At 41.3% G+C, this 27,021-nt stretch overlaps 1 protein-coding gene across 4 annotated transcripts in view; it reads right to left on the bottom strand.

Annotated features, from left to right (window-relative positions):
• Positions 1–27,021, bottom strand: part of ANKRD12 (ankyrin repeat domain 12) — a 104,719-nt gene that overhangs the window by 45,040 nt on the left and 32,658 nt on the right. Inside the window, exons 2-6 of one of the 4 annotated variants that reach the window (XM_038389958.2) lie at positions 26,089–26,226; positions 18,148–18,295; positions 12,086–12,154; positions 5,638–5,784; positions 2,596–2,796 (exon numbers count right to left, since the gene is read on the bottom strand). In XM_038389958.2, coding sequence (XP_038245886.1) covers positions 2,596–2,796; positions 5,638–5,784; positions 12,086–12,154; positions 18,148–18,295; positions 26,089–26,175 — 652 coding nt within the window. In that variant the 5' untranslated portion in view covers positions 26,176–26,226. Of the gene's footprint in view, positions 1–2,595; positions 2,797–5,637; positions 5,785–12,085; positions 12,155–18,147; positions 18,296–26,088; positions 26,227–27,021 lie in introns of those variants that run through there. The other 3 variants (XM_038389960.2, XM_043508096.1, XM_043508095.1) reach the window with 3 other exon arrangements.

The raw sequence follows: 27,021 nt of genomic DNA, 5'->3' as shown, positions 1-27,021 counted from the left end.
CTCTCCTTTCCTATTCGTTCCACTTTTCTTCCCACGCAGAATATTAGATTTTTTCCAACAGAAAACTGACAAGATATATGACCTTCCCCTTCTCCTCCTACAGCTCTCTCTTCCTCCTTCCCTGTCAAAGACACAGACATTTGTCATCTGCTTTGCTCCTAATACCCTCACTTGCCCCAGTGACCCCATTCTGTCCCCTGAAACTTACGCCCACTCTCACCTCCCCACTTTCTCTTCTCTTTAACTTCTCACTCTCCTCTGGATCTTTCCCCTTATAATACAAGCATGCTTTAATCACCCCATCTTAAAAAAGCCCCATCCTTTACCAACTCCATTTGCCTCTCTAACCACTGCTCCATTTCCCTTCTCCCTTTCATCTCTTAAAATCACTACTTCCATTGTTTACAATTGCTGTCTGCAGTTCCGCTCTTCAGATTCAAACTGAGACCCTGTCCAATCTGGTTTCCACCCAATGCACTCCCTTTAAACTGCTCTCAATAAAATCTCTAATAACCTCATCTTACCCAATGGATAAAACCAGTGCTCCATCCTCAGTCTCCTTGACCTTTTAACTGCTTGTGACACTGTTGCCCATGCTCATCTCGAAATCTTAGCCTGCCTTGGCTTCTGAGAGTCTGTTCTGCCCTGGTTCTCCTCATATCCCTTTAATCATTGCTTCATCAACATGTCCACCAGAGGATCCTCCTCAACGCCCAACCAACTTTCTGAGAGGGTTCCACAGGGCTCTGTGCTCGGCCCCTTATCAGTGGGTAACCTCACTGGCAAACTCAAATTCAGCTACCATCACTATGCTGATGACTCTCACATCTCCCTTTCTCCTCCAGACCCCTCTCTTGTGCAAATTAAATTTTCACCCTATCAGCCTGACATCAATTTGTTGTCTGTCAGTTCAATATCAACATGGCTAAAACATAACTCCATCTTCCTCCTCCTCCATCACCTCACTACCTCATTTCCCAATCGTTGTGGACAACACCACCATCCTGCTAGTCACTCCGGCCTGTAATCCAGGTGTCATCCTTGACTCAGAGTGCTATATAGGTTCTCACATCTTGGCAAAAATCTAAATCGTGAAGATTTTCTTCAAAACATCTCTAACATTCGACTTTTCATGTCCATCCACACAACTAAAGCTCTTTCCCAGGCATCCCTTGATTTTGATTACTGCAACATCCTTTCTCTGGCCCTGAGAGATAAAATCTTGTCCAATTTATATCTACCAGAATACTGCTACAAAATCATTTTCCTAGCCCATTGCTTTGACCATGTCACACCTCTCTCTTTGCATCCCCCCACTGGCTCCTCCCTCTCTATTGCAACAAACATATGAGACTTGTCTTCACTTTCAAGGCCCATTCTGGCCTATCCTCACCCTGCCTATCATCTCTCACTCACTATCAAGATGCCAACTCCTGCTTCTGATCAGCCAATGATATCAGCTTCCATCGTCCACTTGTTACATTTTCATATAAGCATCTTTGTGCTTTCTCCCACATTGCCCCTTATGCTTGGAGAAGATTTCCATAAACATCTGCAAAACTAACACATTGTCCTCCTTAAAACTCTCCTTTTCCACTATGTCTACAAAACCATGAAAAGCACTAGGCTGCTGGTGTGCTAAGACCATTTGGTGATCATGCTGACCAAAAACTACCTGTTTCTTTGTAATCCCCAACAACTAGGCTGCAGGTGTACTAAGACCACTGCCTATCATGCAGACCATTGTTTTCATGTATTCCCACCTGCCTATATCCATCTATTGTCTCTTGTCTTATACTCGTACAAGCACAAAACCAAAGATGATCCCTGCTCCTTGTCTAATGCCTGGCACAATGGGGTTCTAGTCCATGACTAGGGCTCCTAGGTGCTACCGAAATTCAAAATTAATAGTAGCTGTAATTAGCAATAAATACAAAGCTGGTGAAATGTTACCTACTGTTCTGCCCCACCAATAATGCCATCCGCCTCCTATAAGTATCATTGTGGTGTCTTCCACTTTTCTGCTTGTGCACAAAACAGCCTCACTGAACTGATCTGCAAAGATACTACTCTCTCCTCCTTCAAATACCTTTCCAACCATGATGTCAACCAAAAAACTGGCCAATGTTTAATGAGACAAGTGACTCTGAAGCAGGTAAGAAAAGTCTCTTTTTAGTGTAATCACAAAAACTTTGTCTAAAAACCAACAAGTGAAAGAGAGACACAGTATAAATAAATACAAATGGTATAAGTTGCTGGTCTCTCTCTTACCACCCATCATATATTGATCATTATCTTCAACTAGAAGTTCTTCAAATATAGACCCCTAGTTTAACACAGTACATAGCATAACAAGGTCCTGATCAAAATTGGGGCCTCGGTACGCTCGTATTAATAATAATAAAATATATACACAAACCAACTACCCCAGCTACCTTCACAACCACTATAACACAAGTTGAGACACTTCTGGTATTTTTTTTTAAGTTACAGTATTAATTCACATCAGATTTAAACTGGAAGTAAGTCTGACCTCTAGTAACAAATTCGGGATTAACGCTGACTTTGAATGAAATGAAGGCATATCAACCTTACCTGCAAAATCTTTTACATTCACATTTGCGCCTAGACTGATTAACTCTTTAACTTGTTTAACATCCCCTCGGATGGCTGCCATATGTAAAGGCGTTTCCCCTCGTTCATTTCTCTTATTAACTTTGTCTTTTTGTCTTGATGAGGAGCTTGGTGTTTTCTTTTGCGTTGGTGTTGTCTGTAAAGGATGATGCAGGTTGGAATCTACAAAATAAGTTTTAAAATAAATAGTCAATAATAAATTTTGTAGCCAGATAAACTAAAATAAAATAAAGCAAAAATTCTCACTATCTTCAAATTTCAGTGTCCACAATTGGTCATGTCCTTTATAGATTCCATAGTTTATGGAAATATCCCGTAATCCCTTCAGGAACATAATATTCCCTTGTTATGTAGCAAAGATAAAGGAGGCGTACAAAGGCCTCCCATTTGCTCCAGTCTCTCACTTCCTTGCAAGTAGATTTCATGATACCATAGGATTGGATGAATTCCATATCCGAGTTTAGTAATATTGTTCAAAAAAACTTCAGCATTGCCTCTTTTTAGAGCAACCTAAGGCTCTATTTCCCACGAGAGGTGATTTTGCTAAGTAGTTACTAATTGATGACTATTCAGTGGCCTACATGTAACAAGTTAGCAATTTTTTTTGGACCTACTAGGCTAAGGCCAGATTTTCGAAGGTATTTAGGTGTCTAAAAGTGCAGACAGGTTCCTGGTGGGACTTTCAAAAGGGCCTAAGCTTCTTGGGCACTTTTGAAAATCCCATTAGGCACTTAAATACTTTCAAAAATCTGGCCCTAAGTCTACTTCACCAAAATCTTCTCATTGTCTCTAAGCAGAGAGGTGAAGAATTTAATGTATATGGACACTGAACTATCCTCTCAGCAACAAAGATGGGAACCCAGAGTAAGGCAGTGTGACCAGCTTGTATAACTGCTGCCCAAAATATACATGTTCTGTGGATATAGCCGTTTTCAGGTTATAGGAATGTCAATTCAGCATCTTCCAGGAATAAAAATCCTTTATAATTAAAAAAAGAAACAAACAGAAAAATGTACCCATTTGAAATAACAGATGGTTCTAGAATAATCAGAAGGTACCACTCAAGTAGAAAATATAAATCATGAGATTGTAATTAAAGATTGTCAGCAATACTCAGAGAGAACATTCTGTGGAGACAACTTTGGTGAAGGTCTGACAGAAAACACAAGATGGGTGAGGCAATATCTTTTATTGGACCAAATTCTGTTGTTGAGAGACACCAGCCACACAGAGTTCTACTTCAGGTCTGGGAAAGATACTCCCAGGATCACAGCAAAATGCAAGATGGAATAGATTGTTTAGGATAAGTAGTTAGCACATATTGTAAGGGATCATTCAAGGTAGAGTGTCCTGTTAACATGTCTGCACTCACAGGACAAAAAGAGGGAGTTAGTGGGTTTCAAATTGTTGTAATAAGCCATAAATCCAGCATCTCTGTTCAGTCCATGGTTTTTAGTGTTTAGCAGAGTAAGCTGATTTCCACTGGAAACCTGCCCGACTTCATGCCAGCTGCAGGCCTTGCATGAACAATGTAAGAAGTAGTAAGGAAGAGAAGTAAGGAAACAGAGGTTAACACTGTACGAAGCATAAACTTATAAGTGGCCTTGTAAACAACATGTAGTTAGTAGATAAATAAATTGCAAGAAGAGTATGATAAGCTTCCAGATGCAGCTTTGCTTACTACCATACTTTGTAGTTTGTGAACAGGTCATGATGTGTACATAGATTGGTTACAATAATTAGTAGCCCAATCATAAAGTGTGTGATATAGGTAGTAAGTTGGTTAATACATTGTCAGTGTGTATGCAAGCTGATTCATGTTTATGTAACTTGAAAGTGTGGTATAATCTGTCACCATCCCCTATACTTGAGCCAGATCAATTCAAGGGTAGTTTGATTGTATGCCAATAAAGAAACCCCTGTGACAAGTCCAGAGTTGAACTAACTTCTTGAATTCCAGAGAACTGGATAAAGTGTACTTTGAGTATGGGATAAAGTGTTCTGGATAAGCTGAGTGGAAAAGGCACCAGCTTCCCCACCCAACTCTTTGGCAGCTTGGCTTCTGGGGAGCCCAGGCTTCCAGGTTCCTGGGTTTTCAAGAGCCTGTCTGCTGGGCAGCTGAGAGCCTAGAAGCCTGGAAGCCTTGGCTCCCAAGCTCCGAGGCTCCTCTGCAACTCACTTAGTAGGCTGATAGGGAGCTGGAAAGCTTTGGAAGGACCTGCTCCCAAGCTCATGGCTTCTTGACAGCCCAGGCTCTCAGGGCCTGTGGCTCCCAGGTAGCCAGCCAGCCTGCCCTTGAGCTGAGGACCCCAGGGCTTCTGGAGTCCATAGCTTCAGGGAAGCCAGCTAGAAAGTCTGCTCCTGAACTGGGTTATGTTAAAATGAAAGTTAAATTGTTGTGATGTTAACAAAAATATATTACAGCTTCTCTGATGGATGATTTTTATAGTTTATTCCTGTAAACAGCATTCGACACTAAGGAGCTGATTCAGCCCACAGGTGAAAATCCTGACTATTTAAGTCAATGGGAATTTTGTCACTGATTTCAAGGGGGCCATAATTTCACCTTATATGAAGACTCCCATGGACTTCAGTGACAGTTGAATTGCACTCTAAACTAGTAAGAATATATTATTAAGTGCCAATCCCCCCCCCCCACCCCCCAAAAATCCAATGAAAATGTAACATGACAGTTGAGAGATGGAACACTCAAAAATTGGAAATTCATAATTAGTCGCCACAGCAACCCTAAAACACACCCTTGTATATTATAACTAAAGCTAGTCAGGAATTTTCCATCAAAGTATTTGACAGAAAATGCAGTTTTCTACAAAGATGATATTTTCCAAGGGAAGAATTTTGCACTGCAAATTCCGAAGAGTTCTTGATTAAATCAAAGATTGCTTTTAAAAAAACACAAGAAAAAAATTGACAGGTTGAGGGGGTTTATAGGAAGGAGAGAGAGAGAAAGGAACAGTAACTTTCAGTGGTAGTTGGTATCACCTGGACTGTTGTCTCTAGCTGTCATCTGCATAAGAAGGGCCATCTGTTTGCGCTCTGAAAGCGGATAACCAAAAAGAATGCTAACTGGTGTCGACTTCTTATTTCCAGCTTCCTTTTTCATTTTCTTCTTCTCTGGGCCTTCTTTCTCTGGAAATATTAGCACACTAATAAGATTCTGAAAAATAATATAGTACAGAATCACACAAAGTCAGAAATAGCCATTTTCAATTATTTATGTGAGCTGGAGGTTGGAGAAAAAATACACTATGTCATGCTGCCCCACTTTGTATATTTGTATTACTGTTTCTTCAGTCAGAAGGGCATGAACTCCTAGTTTTGTCATAGCTCTCAGCTGACTGGAACAATATGCTCATAAATAAATAATAATAAATAAATGAATAAAGCACTTAAAGATTTTAGAAGTATATCATACAAATAATAAAACTATAAAGTCAATTTTTTTCAGACTGATGTGTAGTCACAATTTTGAGTTTTCATAGAATCAAGAGGTGAAAAATACCTTAAGATCCTTTAGTATACCCCAATCCCAGTGCAAGAGGGTTCCCAATTATATCTTCTAGAGCTTTGTAGAATCCAGTTTGAAAACCTCAAATAATGGGGAATTCACATCATTAACCTCAGACGTGAGGTTAGTCTAGACACGATAAATCGACCACCGAGCACTCTCCCATTGACTCCTATACTCCACTGCCGCAAGAGCAGGCGGAGTCGATGAGGGAGCGGCAGCAGTCGACTCACCGTGGTGGAGACACCACAGTAAGTCGATGTAAGTACGTCGACTTCAGCTACGTTATTCATGTACATGTACACCGCATGCACAATTGTCAGGAGTTTTTTACCTTAACGGTACCCGTCGAGGTGGCTGTGGAGCCCCTAGGAGTGGCGTCTTTATGGCGGCGTATATAGGTTCCTGCCAACCGATTGCCTGCTCAGGTCCTTCTTGCCAGAATACTCCTACAGAGAGGAGGCAGGTGGGATTTGGAATGGACATGAGCAACACATCTTGAAGAACAAGTTACGAAAGGTAGATAACTGTCTTTTCTTCTTCGAGTGATTGCTCATGTCCATTCCAATGGGTGACTCCCAAGCAGTTTCGACAGAGAAGGGGTTCACCGAGTTGCTGATTGCAGTACTGCAGTGCCGAAGGCCGCATCATCCCTCACCTGTTGAGCGATGGCATAGTGCGATGTGAAGGTGTGGACGGAAGACCACGTTGCTGCCTAGTATAGGTCCTGAATGGATACTTGTATGAGGAATGCAGCGGAAGTGGCCTGCACTCTTGTGGAGTGTGCAGTCAACACTGGGGCTGGGATCTTAGCCAGGTCATAGCACGTTCTGATGCAGGACGTGATCCACAACAAGATGCGCTGGGACAAGATGGGAAGCCCTCTCGGCGATTGCAAAAAAAAATCTGTGAAGACTTACGAAATGGCTTTGTGCGTTCAACGTAGAAGGCTAGGGCACGCCTGACATCCAGGGAATGGAGTGCTTGCTCTTTGCTGCTGGCATGAGGTTTAGGAAAGAATACCGTTAGAAATAGGTCCTGGTTAAAGTGAAATTGTGATACTACCTTGGGTAGGAATGCTGGGTGAGGGTGTAGCTGCACCATGTCCTTGAAAAGGACCATGTAGGGGGGCTCGGAAGTCAACGCTCTGAGCTTGGGGACCTTTCTGGCCAAGGTTATGGCCACCAGAAAGGCCACCTTTCAGGAAAGGAAGGATAAGGGGCAGGTTGCCACGGGCTCAAAAGGAATGAGTCCAGAAAAGACCAAGTTAAGATCCCACTGAGGAATGTGTTGCCTCACATGAGGGTAAAGCCTATCCAAGCCCTTAAGAAACTAGCCCACCATGGATTTCCTAAAGACTGACCTGCCCGCCACACCCGGGTGCAAGGCGGAGATGGCTGCCAGGTGCACCTTAATAGATAATATCGTCAACCCCTGTTGCTTCAGGTACAAGAGGTAGTGTAGCACAAGGGGAACAGAGGCTTGCTGTGGTACCTTCCTGTAGTGACCAAATGGAGAAAACACTTCCACTTGCACAACGTACCTGGCGAAGTAGAAGGCTTCCTGCGACCCAACAGAACTTCCCTAACAGAGTCTGAGCACTGCAGTTCAAGCTAGTTCAGCAGTGGAGTTTCCTTGCCATGAGGTGGAGGGACTCCAGGCTGAGATGATGTAGTTGGCCATGATCCTGTGTGATGAGGTCTGGGAGCATAGGAAGTGCCGCTGGCCTGTCCACTGATAGGTTCAGCAGCATGGTGAACCAGTGCTGTCGGGGCCACGCTGGTGCTATGAGGATCACTGAAGCCCTGTCCTGCCAGATCTTGAGGACCACCTTGTGTATGAGGGGGAAGGGCGGGAATGCATATAGCAGGTGACTTGTCCACAGTACGTGAAAGGCATCCGCTATGGAGTCATGGCTGTGGTTCTGAAAGGAGTGGAACAGCTAACACTTTCTGTTGCTCCGCGTCATGAACAGGTCCACATGGGGATAGCCCCACCTCCGGAAGATCGAAAGGGCAATGTCCGCTCTGAGTGCCCACTTGTGAGTATTGAACGAGTGGCTGAGGTGGTCCGCTAGTTAGTTCTCTGGTCCCAACAGATATGAGGCCTGTAGCTGGATGCAATGTGTGATGCAGAAGTCCCACAGTTGGAGAGTTTCCAGGCACAGGGGAGAGGAGTGAGCACCACCCTGTTTGTTTATATAGAACATCACTGGTGTTGTCCGTCAGTATTGAGACACATTTGCCCTGAAGATGGGCCTGGAACATCTGGCAAGCCAGGCAAACTGCTCTCAGCTCCCTGACATTGATATGTAGTGATAGTTCTAGTTGTGACCTTGAGTACTGATACTATCCAGGTGCGCTCCCCTGCCCGTCTGCGATGTGTCCGTGACCAGTGACAATGAGGGCAGAGGTTTGGCAAAGGGTACTCCCGTACTCACCATTTGAGGTTGTAGCTACCAGCTGAGGGACTTGAAAATCTTGGACAGAAGGGTAACCAGTCTGTCCAGAGAGTCCCGTCTTGGTCTGTATACCCTCGCCAACCAAGCCTGGAGGGGGTGAAGGCGCAACCTGGTGTGCTGCACTACATACGGGCAGGCTGCCATATGCCCCAGAAGCTTCATGCAGTTTCTGGCCAAGGTAGTTGGGAGCCGGTGGAGGCTATTGATGATGCCCTGGATGCGTTAGAACCGGGACTTGGGTAGGTAGTCTCTGGCCTGAGTGGAGTCCAGGAGAGCCCCAATGAACTCTATTTTCTGGGTTGGGACCAGTGTAGACTTGCGCTCGATGTGTGAGGCCCAGGGTCTGAACCCCATGGTGGGTCCTTGGGAGCCCTGGACTGATCAGGGGCAACGGATGTTGCAGAAGGAGGGGCACGGGCAACAGAGACCATCGATGCTGCCCTGGAACCATGCCGTTGGCCCTGGTGGTAGCCCCAAGATGTCCAAAAGGGCCACTGTACCAGTCCCTGCCACTGGGGAGGCCAGGACAGCATCAGTACCAAGTGTTCCTCCATCCTATGGTCCTAAGACTGTTGCTGGGATCTTGACCAGTACTGGCTGCATCAGGACATGTACAACTCCGCCTCTGACTCCGATGAATAGTCTGAGCCCGACTAAGGTGGGGTGGATCCCGATGGTGCTTGGGAGTGGTACCACGGTGATGGGGAATGGTGGTACATCATGGTGGACTTGCTGCAGTGCTGGATAGGAGATGCCCCCATCGGAAGTGGTGCAACAGCCGGGGCTTGCGCCACCTGCACCAGAGCTGGTGCATGGGAATAGAAGGCCAAGGACTGTGCCGTCATGGCAATTAAATCCAGCACGGCCTCAAAAGTGTCTGGTGTGGAGAGGAGGTCCAGGTCCTCCTCCAACACTTCCCGGACTGGAGAGCCCACCGACACTGGAGTCGACAGACCTCCCCTTGAGGCCGGAGTCAATGGTACCAAGACCGATGGACCAGCCTTCTGGTTTCCCACCATGAGAATCACCACGCTGGAGTCCTGTCCGCTCTTCTTGGTGGGGGAGTGACCCCATTCTGCCTTCTTCTTATGCAGCACTGGGGATTGTGATCAGTGTTGCACCGATCCAGTGTTCCTCATCGAGGAACTGCCGGTACCAGCTGCCGGTGCCAGCTCTTGAGCCAGTTGGGGCTGGACTCCATCAAGAGGAACTTGAGGAGATAGTCTCTCTCCCTCTTAGTTCTGGGCTTGAAGCCTCTGCAGATGGTGCACTCGTCTTGCAAATGATCCTCTCCCAGGCACTTCAGACAAGCGGCATGTGGATCCCCTCTAGGCATAGGCTTACCACTCCTATCGCACGGCTTGAACCCCTGGGGCTGCGCCATGCCCCAGCGATGGGAAAAAATATCAGGGGTGAACCCCCAACTTAAACGTACTAACGAACTAACTAACTGACTAAGATAGTGAAGGATAACAACTATATATAGGGAAAACCACAAGGAAGCACTTGCTAAAGCAAGAGACCAGTTGCTCCAATGACCGTCACTGGCGGTAAGAATGAACTGAGCAGACAGCAGGTCAGCAGGGACCTATATACACCGCCATAAAGACACCACTCCAGGGGGCTCCACAGCCGACCCAATGAGTACCACTAGGGTAAAAAACTTCCGACGACTGTTCACGCAGTGTGCGCACACACCTATTGGAATGGACATGAGCAATCACTCAAAGTAGAAACAGAAGTACTAAATTTAGCATAAAGGCTATGTGTAGTTGCATATCAAGATGTTTTAATGGTTACCTGCCAATGACAATCAACCTTTCTTAGGAAAGTAACTAAAAATTATAAATGCAAAACAAGATTAAAAGTTATTATTAAATCTATGTTTCCTGCTTGTTTATTTAAATAAAAATGATTTAAATCACCAGTTTTAATTATGATTTAAATCAACCTAGCCTGACCATAAAATGCATTATTTTAAAAACAAGAATTTTTTCTAAGGGATATAAGAAGTTTGCAGACTATGGCTGCAGACAACTTAAATTTGGAGGAGTCTCTATAGTGGTACCATTCTTCCATCTTCCCCTCATCTTTTTTCATGAAAGCTTTTAAGAATTCTGCAGTTTGTGGAAGCAATAATCTTAATGCTAGAGGAGACATTATTAGTATAGACTGTAGTAACATCGAGGAGGTAAACTGCAAGTGCACTAAAAGAGCAAACTCTTCATATAAAGCAAAAAATAGGTCAATCTGGGCAAAGGAGTTGTTGGCATATGTTGATATACTAAGTGCAAAATTTTCAAGTGACTTAAGAATCTAGAATCCTAAATTCCATTAAGAACTCCACCATATTCCATACTCCTCTAGTCCTCTGCAATAGTCCCTTCTCTGCTGCCCTCCTTTGCTCCCTGCAGTCCCTTCTCGGTTTGCGTCCACTTCCTCCCCTACCCCAAGAAGTCTCCTCTCTGCTCCTATCCTCTCCCTTCCCACCTCCCTTCTTTTCTGTCATGGATCTACTGTAACAAACCCCTCCTCTGCCTGACCCAGACTCCTCTCTGCTCACCACTCTGAAGCTCCTCCTCCTGCTGCCACCTCCCTGCAAACCTTGTTATTCCTACAGTTTCTACAGACTTAATGCTCTCTGAGGAAAAGAGAAGCAAACAATATATACATACTTTTGTTTTAAAATTTCAAAAACAATTTTAATCCAAACTGTTTTAAGCATGAAAAATTATAGAACTGCGCACCTGTGAATTTATAGTTTTTTTATTCTGGTTTCAACTATGGAGAGGTGTGATCCACTCCATGGATTATTTACTGTGTACTCTTCATCCGCTAATTGAGTAATTCTATCAAAAGAAAGTGCTTTAGTTTGTCTGGCATGATTTGTGTTTATAAATTCGTACTACTTATTGCCCATGGTTCTTTTCTACAAAAAAGTTTTATATGTAACTTTTATTTCAGAATTACACCTCAATGTTGTTTTGACAATGTTCAACGTGGCAAAATAGTGGGCCAAAACCAATACTGATATTGTTAGACACACTTTAAAGATCTGTCTTGCATGTTTGCAGTGCAGTATACTGGACGTTTTCTGTTTACCTATGTTTATTATCACTTTATATTTTGAACAGTGAATTCAGCAAATGATGGTAATACATTCCTGTCCTAACTGCTTAGCATTGAAGAATGCTGTTAAACAGTTGCATTTATGGATACTTGGTGATGAAAGGTACCATATAAATTAAATTGTGTTCATGTTATTTCCATTATATCCAGTCATTCCTTTGTCATTCAGGAAACATTTCTTTATCCACCTTTCTGTTAGAATTCACAAACTGTTTTAAAATAAACTCTAAATAGTTGATAAACACTGAAATTAATAATAATGTTAACAAAAAAAGTCACTGGACTACAGCGGGTGCACCTGATAATATTCATTTATATTCATATTCATTTACCTGAATATGTCCTGTAAGAAGGTATTAATCTCTCCCCCCAGTTTTCATGTGTATGTCCTGGATCTGAATCTACAGAATGAGAAGACATAGGAGAAAAGGGGTGGAGGGAAGTATGGCATTCAAAAGAGAAACTCTGACACACCATTTAAAAAGATCTCTAGATATTTAGTCAAAGACTACAGGACTAGTTTTTCCACAGCTTTTAATAGATAATCACATAAATCCACAGAAAATTTCTGATTAATGATCAGGACCCTTGAATCATGCAACCAATTATAGCAACATATACGATATGTAAAATCACTCACTGCTCCAAGATCTCTTCATAGAGCCCACTGTATAATATACTGCAATAGGCAGGAAAGGTTTAGTAAAGTGCATGATGGAAACCTTGAGTTAAAATATTCTTGCTTTTCTGGGTCTCAGAACACTATTGTCTTCACAATTTGTGAATTTCATTTGTTTTGTTTTATAAAGGTATTATTTGCACTGAAATAATTTTCTTATTAAAAGTGACAGTGTACGTTTAAATATTAAATTTTTAAAAAATTCCTAACCTACTGGATTTCACTCAGAATATCCTAGACTGTTAAAAGTTAAGTCTTAAAAATCTAACTTCTCTTTCACTATTTTGTTGTTTACTTTTTACATTTCTCCGCCTGGACAATATAACCAGAAAAGTCAGTTTTCTTTCTATTTATAGTGAATTCCTGGTCAATTTCACTTTCAGGTTCTCTGTACTAGTACAATACTACAATGATAGGGTTAGAAACTATATGTAAGGGAATTTCCTTTTTTTTTTTTTTTTTTAAAATCTTTCTACTGCAAGAGACTGTTTTGTAAAAGGTTTAAAAAGCAACCTCAAAATTTTGGGCCCAATTTGGTTGGACAGTATCCCTTTACCATTTTCCTCTTTTGCTGTAGCCTTCTTCTTAACATTTTTAAAAACAATTTAAAATGTTTAAAGTTATATAAAGGGCAATAGATTTTTTCTGCACTTCTTACTGTAGGGGTTCAAATTATCACAGCCTGATTAAATTCATACTGAAGTGCTAAAGAAATTAGCAGAAGAAACATCAGAACCACTGGCAATTATTTTGGAGAATTTATGGAAGACAGATTATGTCCCAAGGCAGAAGTATTGTACCTATTTTTAAGGTTAGAAAAAAGGTGAATTCCTAGAACAAAAACAACAAATCAACCTCTAAGCACTTTAGGAAAATAATATGCAACATGGGCTTTTCAAAAACAAATCATGCCAAACTAACCCAAATGCTTCTTTGGTAGGGTAATAACATTAGTGGATAAAGGAAATGCAGTATAATTAACATATTAGAGCTTTAGTAAGACATATCACATGATCCCATGCACAAATTTCCATAGGTTAAAATGAGAAATATGAGTACCTATCTGTTTAAAAAACAAACCAACCAGAAACAAGAGTAGTTAATAGGTCTGTGTGAAGGCAAGGTGTGGGTTAGGACTGAGAGGAAATTAATGTTTATAAACCATGTAGAAGTGAGAAGTATCTTTACTATTAATAATGTCAGAGGACAAAGTCATGAAAGATGACCAATTAAAAGGACAATACAAAACTAATGGACATAGTAATCTTGAGGTTAGATTTAAACTAGTATAATCCTGGTAAATTCTCTGAAGTCATGAAATGATTTTAAAGAAAAGTCATATGATTTAATGTAGGAAGGAGAAGTCAAATGAATGAATATAGAATGGTGGGGAATAGGGATGAAGGAAATACTGATTAGGAAGTATTCCACAGAGAAATGTGTGTGGGTTCTAGTGGATATTAAATTAGAAAACCTGAGATAGCCACTTATATGATGTTTATAAAACAAAAACCACCAAAACACAAATTAAGAGTTAATAAATTTTTTTAAAAAGCTAAATACCGCAATCCTTAAAATTAAGCATTTGTATAAGTATTTAAAGCATGCAACTAGTCCCATTGACTTCAAAGGGACTACTCAAGGGTGTAAACTGAAGGGTGCAGGAGCAGGGCCATAGGTTCTATTAATAAGATCTGCACCCAGAAAACAAGCTATAATTAATACTGGTTAAGCCTCAACTGAATTATTATTATTTTGGGTATCACATTTTTCAAAAAAGGGAAATTGGAGAAGAAACAAGAAGGGGAAAACAAAAGTTATTATTAAAAACAAATAATAAAAGGTTTGGGAAACAAGACTTGTGACAAGAGGTTAAGAGAATCAAACATATTTATGTTTTGCCCAAATACTAAATTATTCACAAAAAGACAAGAAGAAAGAACCGCAATCAACCATGTAAAGAACTTATAAACAAAAACTTATACCTCATTATTCACGGTAAGTGGGAAAAGAAAGATTTTCTTACCTTCAATAAAGTTGCTACTACTTAGACAACTAAATTACCTTTCTGCCTGTTAATCAGACAGAAGAATCAAACAGAAGAATTCATATAAAAAAAAACAGTTTTGTCTTACTGTTCATCCTCTGACTATCAGAATAGAGGAAAAATTGAAATATTCTAGGTAAATGACTTCCTTTCAATAAAATGACTGGCTCTGGATTGGGAGACGAATTACAGAATGCCTAATAACAGGTAAGAAAAATGTTCTGATCCAATCTATAATTCCAAACCTATAACTCCAAATAGAATTCCCACTAAAAGAAAGTATGATAAAGTATGATAATAGCAACTAATACATTTCTAAAATATAAAACAACTGTCAATATTACAGTCAAATCTGAAGAGCTCTGATAGTAAACTTGTTGTGCTAAAAGTAAGAAAGAAGCTAAGTGACTGCCTTACCCACTTCTTCAGCCCTCTCTTTAAGATCACAACATAGTTACTCCTGGGGGCATTCTACACCACTGCATGCATGCATAATTAATGAGCCATGTATATTTTTAGCTTTTGTCAGAAAGTTGATATAGTTCCACCTTTTGCCCACCAGAGAGTGCTATGGTGCTAGAACAGAGCAGTCTCAGCAGAAAATAACTTTGGCTGGAAAGTTGCTGCAGTTATGCCTTTTGCCCACCAGAAGGTACTGTGGTGATAGAGCAGCAGCTCCCGGCCAGCTAGGGAAGAGAAAGAGCCTGCCTTCTTCACAGCACCTGTTGGGCACGGTTGGGAGATAGGGGCTACGGGGAGACAGACAGCACAGGGCTGCTGGGGAAGGGGGGGTTAGAGGCTCATAAGGGCTAGTGGGGGAGGACAGACTGGGGCAGAGGCTGAATGGGAGTGGAGGTGAGGGATACGGGGTGGGAGGGAGATGCAGGGCCACATGGGGATGAGAGAGAATGGGTTTCTGAGTGGGGGTGGAGGGACACATGGGCAAGGTGTGCAAGGACACAGAGGTGCACGGACACATGGGGACGGGGCAGATGTGCCTATCTGAATGGAAGAGGCTATGGGTCAGCCAGGGTCTCCATGGGGGAAGCTCCCTAACAATCCCTCCCCACCCCCCCAGAAAACCTGTTCCATACTCTTCCCAGCCATACCCAACAACCCTCCAAATTCACACCCAGGCTCCTTCTCAGCAATCAGTTCCTTCTCCCTCAGCTCTTGTGTTACCCCTGACTCCCCCAAGCCTTTACACTGCTTCTGCAGGATGCGGGAAATACGGTTCTGTATTGTAGTTTAAGTGAATTATTATTCAGAGTTCTGTATTAATATGCCTAGTAAGGAATATATTTGTCAAAAACACATTTCCTGTGTCTTTTTTGTTTTCTGTATTGTTACAAACATGCTTGCTGACAGGTATTTTGAAATAAATGACCAAAAATAATTGAAACGGATGGGATTAATTGTGTTATTTTGACAAATAAGATTTGCAGAATTTTAAAATACTGTGTGCAGAATTTTTCATTTTTTTGTTGCAGAATTTTGAATTTTATGGTGCAAAATATAGTTTAGCCTTCGCAGAGGCATTTTAAGGGGTATTTTAAAAAGCAGTTCATCAGTTGCAGAATTTTTTTTTTAGGCCTGGTCTACATTTAAAACTAAGGTTGACATAACCACTGCATTCAGGGGATGTGAAAAATCCACATCCCTGAGCATCACAGCTATGCTGACCTAACCCCTGGTGTAGACGCAGGTAGGTCGAGAGAAGAATGAATCCCACTTCCCTCCAAACTTATTCTCCTGTTATTTTTCTCCCGCTTCCAACCCCCTTTAAGTACAGTCAACCAAAACTATTAACAATCTCTCCTAAATACAGTGAGCAAGCACTGATAATGTCAGAGGCAGCACAATTAATCTAATGGATTAGTCATGGGAATTTGGAGTTAGGAGACCTGGTTTCTAGTCCTAGCAATATCAATGACTCTCTGTGATTTCAGGCAAGTCACTTCACCTCTATGTTTCAATTTTCTCATCGAAAAAATGTGAACAGCGCAGTAATCTACCTACCGGTGCCATAATGCATATAGAGATCTGTAATCTGACTGACAGCAGCTAGCCAGGTGGCAAGTGGTGATCACTGCTACAGAATGGCTAATAGCGAACATTCTATTATTATATTACATTGCCCTACCCACTTGTTTGTCTCATCCATCTGTTATGTCTCATCTTTTAGACTGAGAACCCTTTTGGACAGGGAGTGTCATTTATTGTACGATACCTAACACAATGGAGCCCAACTTGGTTGTGATGATTGCTATTGTAGGTGCTACTACAATATACATGTTAAACAGTTAACAGTAATACATCACAAGACATTGTGATGATTACTTAGTTCATATCTGTAAGTAGTTCTGAACATGCAAAACACTGTATAAAAATGCTAAATATTACTAATAAATGCTTCTAACATCAGACATTACACTATTACTAGTGTCTACCTGAGATGGATACTAATAGCGCATTTAAAATCTAATGCTAGGAACATGCCTTTTTCAGAAATGAGAGGGAGCATTATTAATTAGCATAATATGCAACTATTCCAAAGTACTACCAAAAGTTGAAGTCTAATGCCAATACCTCATCTTGAATGTAACATAAATGGCTCTACTAGCCATTCAAATTGGGATAACGTGATAGTCTCTCTAGCGGGGCAAAAAAAATTATGCAACTTCATAGTGGGCCTACATGTTCAGGAGGCAAATCAACTGCATGAATGAGCCCTGGACAGACAAATGACTAGTGGTGGATATACTCTTGTCTTGCAATGAGTTCTAAAATTGTTAATGGAGGAGTTAAGGGAGGAAGTTTACAGAGATAGTTAAACTTATTATGGGTAGAAGAATATATGATTATGGGCACTTAAGAAAAAAACATGTAACAATAAACCTACTGAAGAAATGCTACACATGGAGACTGCCTTCCAACGACCTCTGAGAGCATGATGTTTTCTTGCTACTAATCAGAATTCTCACCGGACTAGTGTCATGTTCAATTAAGTTAAAATACTGTGGGTTGGTGCGAGGGGGGGGAAGGGTTCCTAATACTCCCACTCCTGATTCTAAAACAACTATGTTAAGACAGACCATGGAATCTCAAAGAAATTGATTCTACTTGGATATGCTTGAATATGTCACACAGTTGCATCCTATATTGATCACAAAAGATTATACCATAGGAAAAGTTTCTTTCCAGGGTTGATTTGAGACCAGTTAGTTCCATGAGCTTAGCCTTCCTGGTCCTTCCCACATAGGAGGACAAAATGTGAGCCTATAGAAGGCAGAGGAGCTGTATTTCAATTGTGGCACTTAAGCCTCTGTCTTTTCATTTTCATCAATATGTTTCTTTGAGCAAATGGGCATTTAGAGATGCCAATGAATGAGGCAGATTTATGACTAAAATAGAAGCAGAAGGATGAGTTTGGGGAATTGTTGGAAAAAGTAGCTGAGAAGAACTGTGCCAGCATACAAGTTCTTGGCAAGTGCCTGATGGGATGAAAGCCTATCAGATGGGACCGAGATCTGAAACAGAAAGCAAGCAAGCAAGCACACACATCTATACTAGTTAGTATCATTTGCATTTAACTCACTATCATAACATAAAATAATCAGGATGTGTTTCAGCAACAAATGATTAGCTAAGGAAATAAAGTGTTCTACCTGTGTCTGAATTTCGATCTTCATTTCTGGATGGACTAATAGTAAAAGGAAGTTTACGTTTCATGGAAGACTTTTCTTTCATCTCCTTCCCCACATCATTCCTATCCACTTTTGGAGTTTTGCTGTACGATGCAATCTTGTCCTTGCTCTGATAGAAACAAAAAGTATACTAAGCAATGTTTGTATAGAGAATAGTGTACTTACTAAAATAGTGCATACTTGTTAAAAATAATGATGTACATATTTAACTGTTAAAGCAAATTACCATTACTAAAAAATAGAAAAATTTATGTTCTTGCTAGACACAAATTTAGAAAAAGTTTTTTTAAAAAGAGGGTGGGGGGAATAAAAAGTAGAATTTTACTTCTAAATGTTGTTTCGGTTTCTTAAATATCTGAATCCAGGAATGATGAGCTGATCAGTACAGGAACAGTACCAAAAGAATGCTAAAATAATGGCATCCTTTGATCCCAACTCACTTTCTTGCCTTCCCATACCATAAGAATCATAGTAAGATATAATCTGATATTGAACAAATGTGGCCCAGAACTGAATACAGTAATGAAATATAAAATATATTCAAAACTACCTTCCCACCTCAGAAAGAAGGCAGGGGGAGAGCAAGAGAGGAAAAATAGTGAAATTTATTTATCTGAAAAGATTTTATTAAACTCACAAGTAACATTGAGAAAGGTTTCGGCAAATCTAGATTGTTGTTTGTGCATACACCACCATTTACAAGTAAAATTATACTTTCTGCACTCTTCAGATACACAAATTTGAAACTTTTGAGATTATGGGCATACCTTTATACGAGGAAGAGAAAAATAATAAAAAAAAAGATGGCAGGATAGTAGGGGCAATACAGTTTAACAGCTTTGCTGTAATAAATAGCCAATAGCGTGTAAAGGACAGTCTTTGGAAAAAAGGACAAAGTCAGCAAAGCCTACTTGACAGATTTTCTCTGCCAAAGCCTCCCTTTTTTTTTTTTTTTTTTTTGCGCTGTTCATGATACAATGTACTTGAGCATAGAAGAGACGTGGCATCCTCTTTGCATTATAGTCTTTGGAAATATAGCATCTGAGTAGACCACCAAAATTTAGGTATTTTAGTCCCCATCCCTCCCATCCTGAGACACTCTCAAAGGATGATTAGGTCAAACTACCAGACTGACTAATTCTGTGACAGTAATATATCAAAAGTACAGTAGACATCCAATGAACAACAAAAGCATTCTTCTGGCACTTTTGGAGAAGAGGAGATATGTACAAGATTTATCTCCTGTATAGATGAAACTGGAAGAAAACATTTGAAAGAAAAGAAGGTACAATTCTCAAGACCACCTTTGGTTTATTCGGAATCAAACTAGGAATGAAAGTGGAATTCATATAGGCCATCTGACCAATCTGGTTGAAACTACAGCCAAAATGAAGATAATTTTTTCTAGCCATCAAAGTTAAAAACCTCAGAGAATCAAAAGAACTAACACAATCTGCACAGGACTAGATTTACAAGGGATACACCTGATCAGGAGTCTAATTAGGGAGAGTTCTTGAAGGAAAAGTTATGATACCCCACTGAAAAATCTACCTTTTCTATTTGAGTGCACTGAGATTGGAAATGTCAACTCAAAAGGATACCAGGTAGTTTTTCTAAGCCACCACAAAAGAAATCTAAGACCAATCATAAGCTCTCCTTAGGTCTGGGACAGAGCTTAAATGTTCCTGCTGTAATTGTTCGCTATATCAGCAGCCTTCAACATTGCTGAGCACGAAGTGCCGATAATCCTCTTACAAATCTAGCAAGGGTAAACATGGATTGTGTTAAGAGGAGTGCATTCCTACCTTTTAGATATGACACAGAGGGTTGAGGTAGACAATTGTTCTCTCTCACCAAGAACTCTTCTTGCCTGTATCCCACACAACTAAATCCAGCCATCCCTTCTATAGGTTTAACATATAGTTAAACATATGTGGGGGAGATCAGAAGACACTAAGGATATAATGATAGCAATATACCCATGACACTTAGCTCTATGTCACCTCATCAAGTGTGGACAGTATATCACCCTGTTGCCTCAACATCCGAAAGTTGGGTATCTGAAACAGTTGGCACAAACTATCTGGGTGACATGAAGTACTCATAGGCAGAGGTAAACAAGTTGAGAAGTTAGAAGTAGGCATGAAGACTGCATAAAACAGTTCACCTGCAGGGCAGATATTTCAAACATACGTAAATTAGAGACTGGAATTTTGATTTTACAAGAAGCACAGCACTAGAAAAAAAGACTTTGTCATGTCCACAATGCCAACAAATGGGAAACAATGACACTGAAGTTGTAATGCTGACAATACCATCTAAAGAGCTCAAAGTGTCACAATCCCGGGAACCCCCAAAAATACCATGTAACTAGTGAACACTAAAATGATGAGAGCTCTGTGCGGATACAAAATTTATATCCGTGGATATAAATCAGCATCCATGGAGCTGGAGAGCTCTACCGAGAACTGCAGCAGAAAAAGCAACAGCCCGATGGGCAGCCACTCCCAGGACTGAGAGCCCCAAGCTGGCAGTTCCTTCAGCACGGTTGTACCACCCCCAGCCCTGCCCACTGCACTAGCGAAACCAGGGACAGCTGCCGGTGAGCCTGGTGCCCGCCCCAGCAAGTGGGGAGCAGGGCAGTGCAGCCATGCCAGAGGAGCTGCTGTCTGGAGTGCTGGCTCCTGGGAGAGGCAGCCTGATGGGCTGCTTTCACTGCTGCAGTTCCCAGTACAGCATTGTGTAAAATGTATGTATCAATATATATTCCAAACAAAAAAATCTATGTTAAACTAATTTTAAAATTGCATTATTATTTTTACAGCTCTATAAATGTGCATAGTGCATTAGAGATAAAAAAGCCCTATGTCCTGAAAAAATAAAGAAAGGTGAAAGATGTAATAAACCTTAACTCTGCTCCCCTACGAGAATGTATCAAGGAACTATCTTTACACGATTACGTACCAATTCTCACAATAATACTGATTCTATAACCTTAGCTAAATTTGCAGCATTATAAATGTAGCAAAATGACATAACTTTTCATTCTTGTATACTACACTTACACTAAACTGTAAACTGAAGCCTTTTCTACTAACCCTAGTTTATTATGGAAGCCAACCGAGTTCCTCAGCCTACCAGGAATACAGATGTGGCAACGATTATATGACATTGAGACAGCATTATCATTGATTTTCATGGTTTCAGAGTCTTGACTAGCTCTAGAATTGGTATTTTCTTACCACTCTCTTGTGTTTCTGTTCATAGCATTCTCAAGTAATAGTAGCAGTAATTAAATTCACAAAACTGGTCAGTTTCACAACTGCTATTCAGAATCCTGTAGACTGCAGTGAAACTGACAACAATTAGAATTTCACTCTGCTGCTGTTTGGGAAAACTGTAAGAAAGAGTAGCAGTGATGACAATGACTAGCTCTCCATGAGGGAAGGACTGTGCCTGAGCAGACATCCTCCACTAAGAAATTATATTAGATATAAATAGACAACATAAGAATCAGGCCTTTCTGATTACACTAACAAGAGAATGGTTTGTAATCGAAGGGTCTAGTTAGACTTCGTGCTACTAGATGAGCAGGTAGCCGTAATGGCCAGGCCACTCCCCCCCCCCCCACATCCTCACACACCAAAAGGTTAAGATCACTTATTTCAGATGCAGACCTTACAACTGTCATCCATACCTCTCACCTTGAGATGGGATTACTAGAGTACTAGATCTAGAAATCAAACTGCAGCAAAACTCATTAATCTGTTTATGCTGTATAAATGTGTCCATTTTTGACCTGTGTTCAGAGGCGGATTAAGATATATTGGTGCCCTGGGCACAAACAACATTTGGGCCCCGCCCCCTGCTCCTCCCCTTACCCCCTAGACCCCAGCACCTGGCCTGGCCAGAAGTCAGGCCACGGTAAGAGCTGACCAGGGAGCCCAGGCCACTGTGAGGAGCCCTGGGCGGTGGGCCTTGGAGGGTATAGACAAGGGCTGGGGGCTTCTCTTGGGCACCCCAGCACCATGCTCAAGACAAGTGCAGGGTCCAGGGCTCCCCACAGCCGCTCAGGCACCCTGGGTGGCTCTTACCACAGCCCAGAGCAATGGTCCCCAAACTGTGGGGCACACCCCCTATGGGGAGCATGGAGGAACATTCTGGGGGAGGGGTGGCCGGGGAGGGCCCAGCCCTGCCCTGCCCTGCCCCCAAATCTGCTCTGGCCCCACCCCAGGCTCTGCTCCCAGCTGCACCCCCACTCACAGCCCCCGACTGTGGACCCCACTCTTGACCCTGGCTCGGAGGTGGGGGGGGGGGGAAGGGCTTGGACCAAGTTGGGAGAGGCGCAACCAAAAAAGTTTGGGGACCTCTGGCCTAGGATGACCATACTCCCCAATTTGGCCCCAGATGTCTCGATTTTTTGGCCAAAACTGGGCATTTGTCCCATTTGCTCTTGCTAACTGGTCACAAAAAGTTTTGCCAAAAAGGAGCATGCGGGGGATGGGAGTGGGGTGAGCAGTGGGGCTCCGGGGAGGTGAGTGGAGGACGGAGATTTCAGTAAGTGGCTCAGGCCAGATCCACACGGGGGAGGGGCTCAGGCTAACTCTGCAGGAGAGGGGCTTTGGTGAGCTCCGTGCTGCATGGGGTGTGTGTGTGAGAGAGAGAGAGAGAGAGAGAGAGAGAGAGAGAGAGAGAGACACACTTGGGTGACCAAGCTTCACACCGGGGGGAGGGGGAGAACCTTGGGTGAGGGGCTTGGTGCAACGCTGCAAGGGGCTGGGGGGGTCCCCTTGGTTCAGCTCTGCACAGGGCTGGAGGGAGGGGCTTGGCCAAGCTTAGAATGAGGCTCAGGCGAGCAGCGCCTGGGGGAGCGAGACTATGCATTGCTCACCACGCTTCCACAGGTTTCCAAGCTGGGCTGGAAGCAGGGCCTCAGGGGAAGAGGAGGAGCAGGGGGTATGGCCTGAATTCCCGCCACTCCTGCAGGGCCTCCAAATTGGCCGGGGCCTTAGGCAGGGGCCTCCATTGGCCCATGCAATAATCCACCACTGCCTGTGCTCCATTATTGGCACTAGCTGCCTATATGCTCCTGTGGCCCAGAGCCTTGGATGGACACTTTCTGGGTGCACCCTCACTAGGAAAACAGGTGTGTTCTTTCTTACCTTATATTAACTAGTTTAGGTTTCCCAAAAGTCTTTCCTTCGCCCTGGTAACACATGTGAAAGCTACAAACTACCTTCTCACTAGGCTTTTCTTTAGTTGTAGTTACCTCATGTAAGTTAACATGTGGTAAGACAAGGCCTTTTTGCTGGTTAGTGCAAATAGGGGGAAAAAAAAAAAAAAAAAAAAAAAGAAAGATTGAATAAAATTGGAAAATACCATGTAGAGAAGATCTAGCACTCAGATAACACTAAATCATACGTATTGTTCACACCTAAACCCATTAAAGTAGCTAAAAAGTCTAATCGATAGGCCTCTTGACCACTCAATGTCATTATCACAGAAATGGGCATGCTGACAGCAGAGGCTGGGAGGTTCAGTGTTAACAGGAGAGATAGAGAAACTGAAAGATGCATGATCTCTTAAGGGGTGAAGATTTTATTACCTTATTTATCTACCAAGTAACTAAGGTTTTAGCCTATCTAGATAAATATGGGTATAGACCCAGATAAGACTTTTTTTTTTTTTAAAGAGCTCTTTTATTGCAAATGTTAAAAGAATACACATTTATATAATGTTATCCTTTTGTTTTCAATAATATATCTAAAACTAAGCCAGGGTGGCACCATACCTATCTAATATGAAATTGATACAAAACCATATGTTAAAAGTGTAAGTCTATTACTTATTTTGAAACATTTGATTTTTTTTCTCCCATTTAAACTGATTGCCAATTTTCTAATAATTTAAGATAATTTTGGTTTCAGGCTATACTTTGGGATATACTTCAGAACACTGATATGCTTCTATCAAACTTCTGAAGCTAGAACTGATGATCCTGACATCTCAGAACTTTTAGACCAGTGGTTCTCAACCAGGGGTACACAGAAGTCTTCCAGGGGGTATACCAACTCATCTAGATAGTTGCCTAATTTTACAACAGGCTACATAAAAAGCACTAGTGAAGTCAGTACAAAACTAAAATTTCATAAAATGTCTTGTTTATACTGCTTTGTATATTATGCACTGAAATGTGGATGTGAACATAAGGTTCTTACTATTATTTCTTCCCTTGCATGTCAATTTCTTTCCCTTACTTTATTTCTCTAACCTCTTCTCATCTTAGCCAGGAGTGGCAAACAAAGTTATATATTGTGTTCTGTGCCTGTGATTTTCCAGAAGTTAAACTGCAAGCAGAAGAAAAAGAACCTAAATCGTCTCCTCATTTGTTGTTGTTTTCTCTCTCACTCCCTTAATATTAATTAGCTTAGCTTCATCTTCAAAAGAAACAGGACTGACTTCAATATCTCAAGAGGTAACACCTGTAACTAACTCTTTTTCTCAAGGTTATTTAATACCAACTGAGAGATTGTCAAGCAATGGATTTTCCTTTTAAAAGTCTGTACAGCTAAAGAAAATAAGGGAAATTAAGTAAAAATTAATTTTAATAATTTAAGTTTCAAATTATCTTTCTTTGTATGGTGTTTAATAAATAGTTTAAGAGGTATGGATGGTGATCGACAGTAGGAGTATTTGGTTTACGTAAAATCTGAGCCACAATTACTGTTTAATGCTCCAACAGTAAAACAAGGATTCTATCAGTACATTAACACCTTCAAGCCCAGCACCCTTTCAACACAACAACCTGAGCTTTTCTACCTAGAAGCGTTACACCTTTAAAAGTCATAGTATCTCCAGTGGCAGAAGAGGGGAAGAATAATACTGGGTAGCATCTCTTTATACCTGTGAAAACCATCACTTAGCACACCATCACTTAGCACACCCTCTCCCCAGTGTAACTATTGTACAGAAGAGGACAATGTATGGCATGCTGGCATACCACCTTCTGGTATTTGATAGTACTGCAGACAGCACTACCTCCACCTCACTGTCTCTGAGCCCTACTGACAAATTATGGATGCTCACTACATGTACAAGTGCCCCAAAGGGCTCCCTGTAGGACACTCACACAGAGTGGGTTTTAGAAGTTTTAAAAATGGGTGAGACAGCAATATTTCTGAGTAAAATCTCAGTTTGCATAATGATAGAACAACAAACCATACTGCTTAGCATCAGCTTTATCTTACTTTTTGGCCTCACTCAGAAACTAAATTACACAATTTTTAAAGTGGGCTCACACTCCAGGAACTGCAGCATTTCTAAGATAATTATACATCTTTTTTTCCTGTATTAAGGCTGGAAGTCAAATGTCAACGAACACTCAACAACTGCCTGTCCTATGCAAGGAATGCATTTGTGTTTACAACATTAATCTGTGCTTTCTCTGGAGGAATTCAGAATAAGATACTAAAATATACATACATATATATTCTAGACAAAAATATAGAATTAAATGCAGTAATCTAAAATAGCAACATCAATTTCATAAAGACATCAGATGACATAAGACATGAATAGCACACTGACATAATAATAATAATAAATTCAGCATATCCAGTTCCTTTTAATATTAAACTTAGATTAAAACATTTTAGAAAATTCCTAATGTCTGCTGCACATATACTGATGAGGATATTAACAATCAAAAACCTGTGATCTATTTTAGCTAGATTTTTTTTTTTTAAGACCAGGATACTGAAATACAGATTCACATATATTTCCTAGGATTGTAATGCCATACCTTGACCTATGATATGATTTCTTATGGTTCATACATATTATATATTCCTACAAAATTAATAATCTTTCAGTGTAATTTATTTAATTACATTTCCTTTTTACCTTTCTTCCAGTTGGTTTCTCCACCATGGTGCTATCACTGTCAGAATTTTCAATCTGAACTGCTTTTGTAGATGCAAATTTGGGCATTTTATAGCTGTTCAGCTAGCTGTATCTTGAATGAGTGTGTTCATCATGTGTCTGCAAAAAGAGAAAATGTATTTTACACACACACACACACACGCGCGCGTGCGCACCAAAGCCATGCAAGCGGCAGTGTAGAGTACACTAGAGTAGAGGAGAATCGGATTCAGAGTATGAATAGAGCGGAATCACAGCAGACTCTTCAGAGAAGAGCAGGCTAAGCTCAAAGCTGAATTCAAACTTATGGCTACATCACACTGGACACTCTGACAAGTACAGCTCTGTCCTTGGGCTGAAGAACAGGAAGTCTAGCATAGAAACAAAGCTGGTACTAGATGGTGTTAAAATGAAACTGAGTTCAGCTGCTGAGCCAGCTCCTCCCTCTAGCACACCTCTTTCACTGACTGTTAATATTTTTATGCAGTTCACAGACTTATTGACCAAGGCCTCATATCTCTGAGGTAAAGCAATTATCACTGCACCCATTTTACAGTTAAAGAGACTGAAAGATTGCACAAAATCACTTCTAGAAAAGCTACAACAGAATTTAGTTCTCTAGTATGGCAGATCCAAGTCTCATCCCACCTAAACACACTCCCTTTCAGAATGAATGTGTCAAATCTATGTACTTGGCTATCTTATGTATAACCACCTATCAAAACAACATACCACATTTTCTTTACAGAGACTGGAATTTAATCCAGGAATCTTGACTTCCAGGGTCCTACTGCTATCTAGCAAATGGTTATGTAATCCATCAGCAAAATGCATTAAGTGAAATTCAAAAGGTTTGTGGTATGAACTCAAGGTGTTCAATCCCCACAGCTACCATAAAGGTTCATTATGGTACTA

Source organism: Dermochelys coriacea, chromosome 2 (assembly GCF_009764565.3).
Source record: "Dermochelys coriacea isolate rDerCor1 chromosome 2, rDerCor1.pri.v4, whole genome shotgun sequence".
Lineage (NCBI taxonomy): Eukaryota > Metazoa > Chordata > Testudines > Dermochelyidae > Dermochelys > Dermochelys coriacea.
The sequence above is the reverse complement of the archived record's forward strand: the minus strand, read 5'-3'. Positions and strand labels throughout refer to the sequence as shown.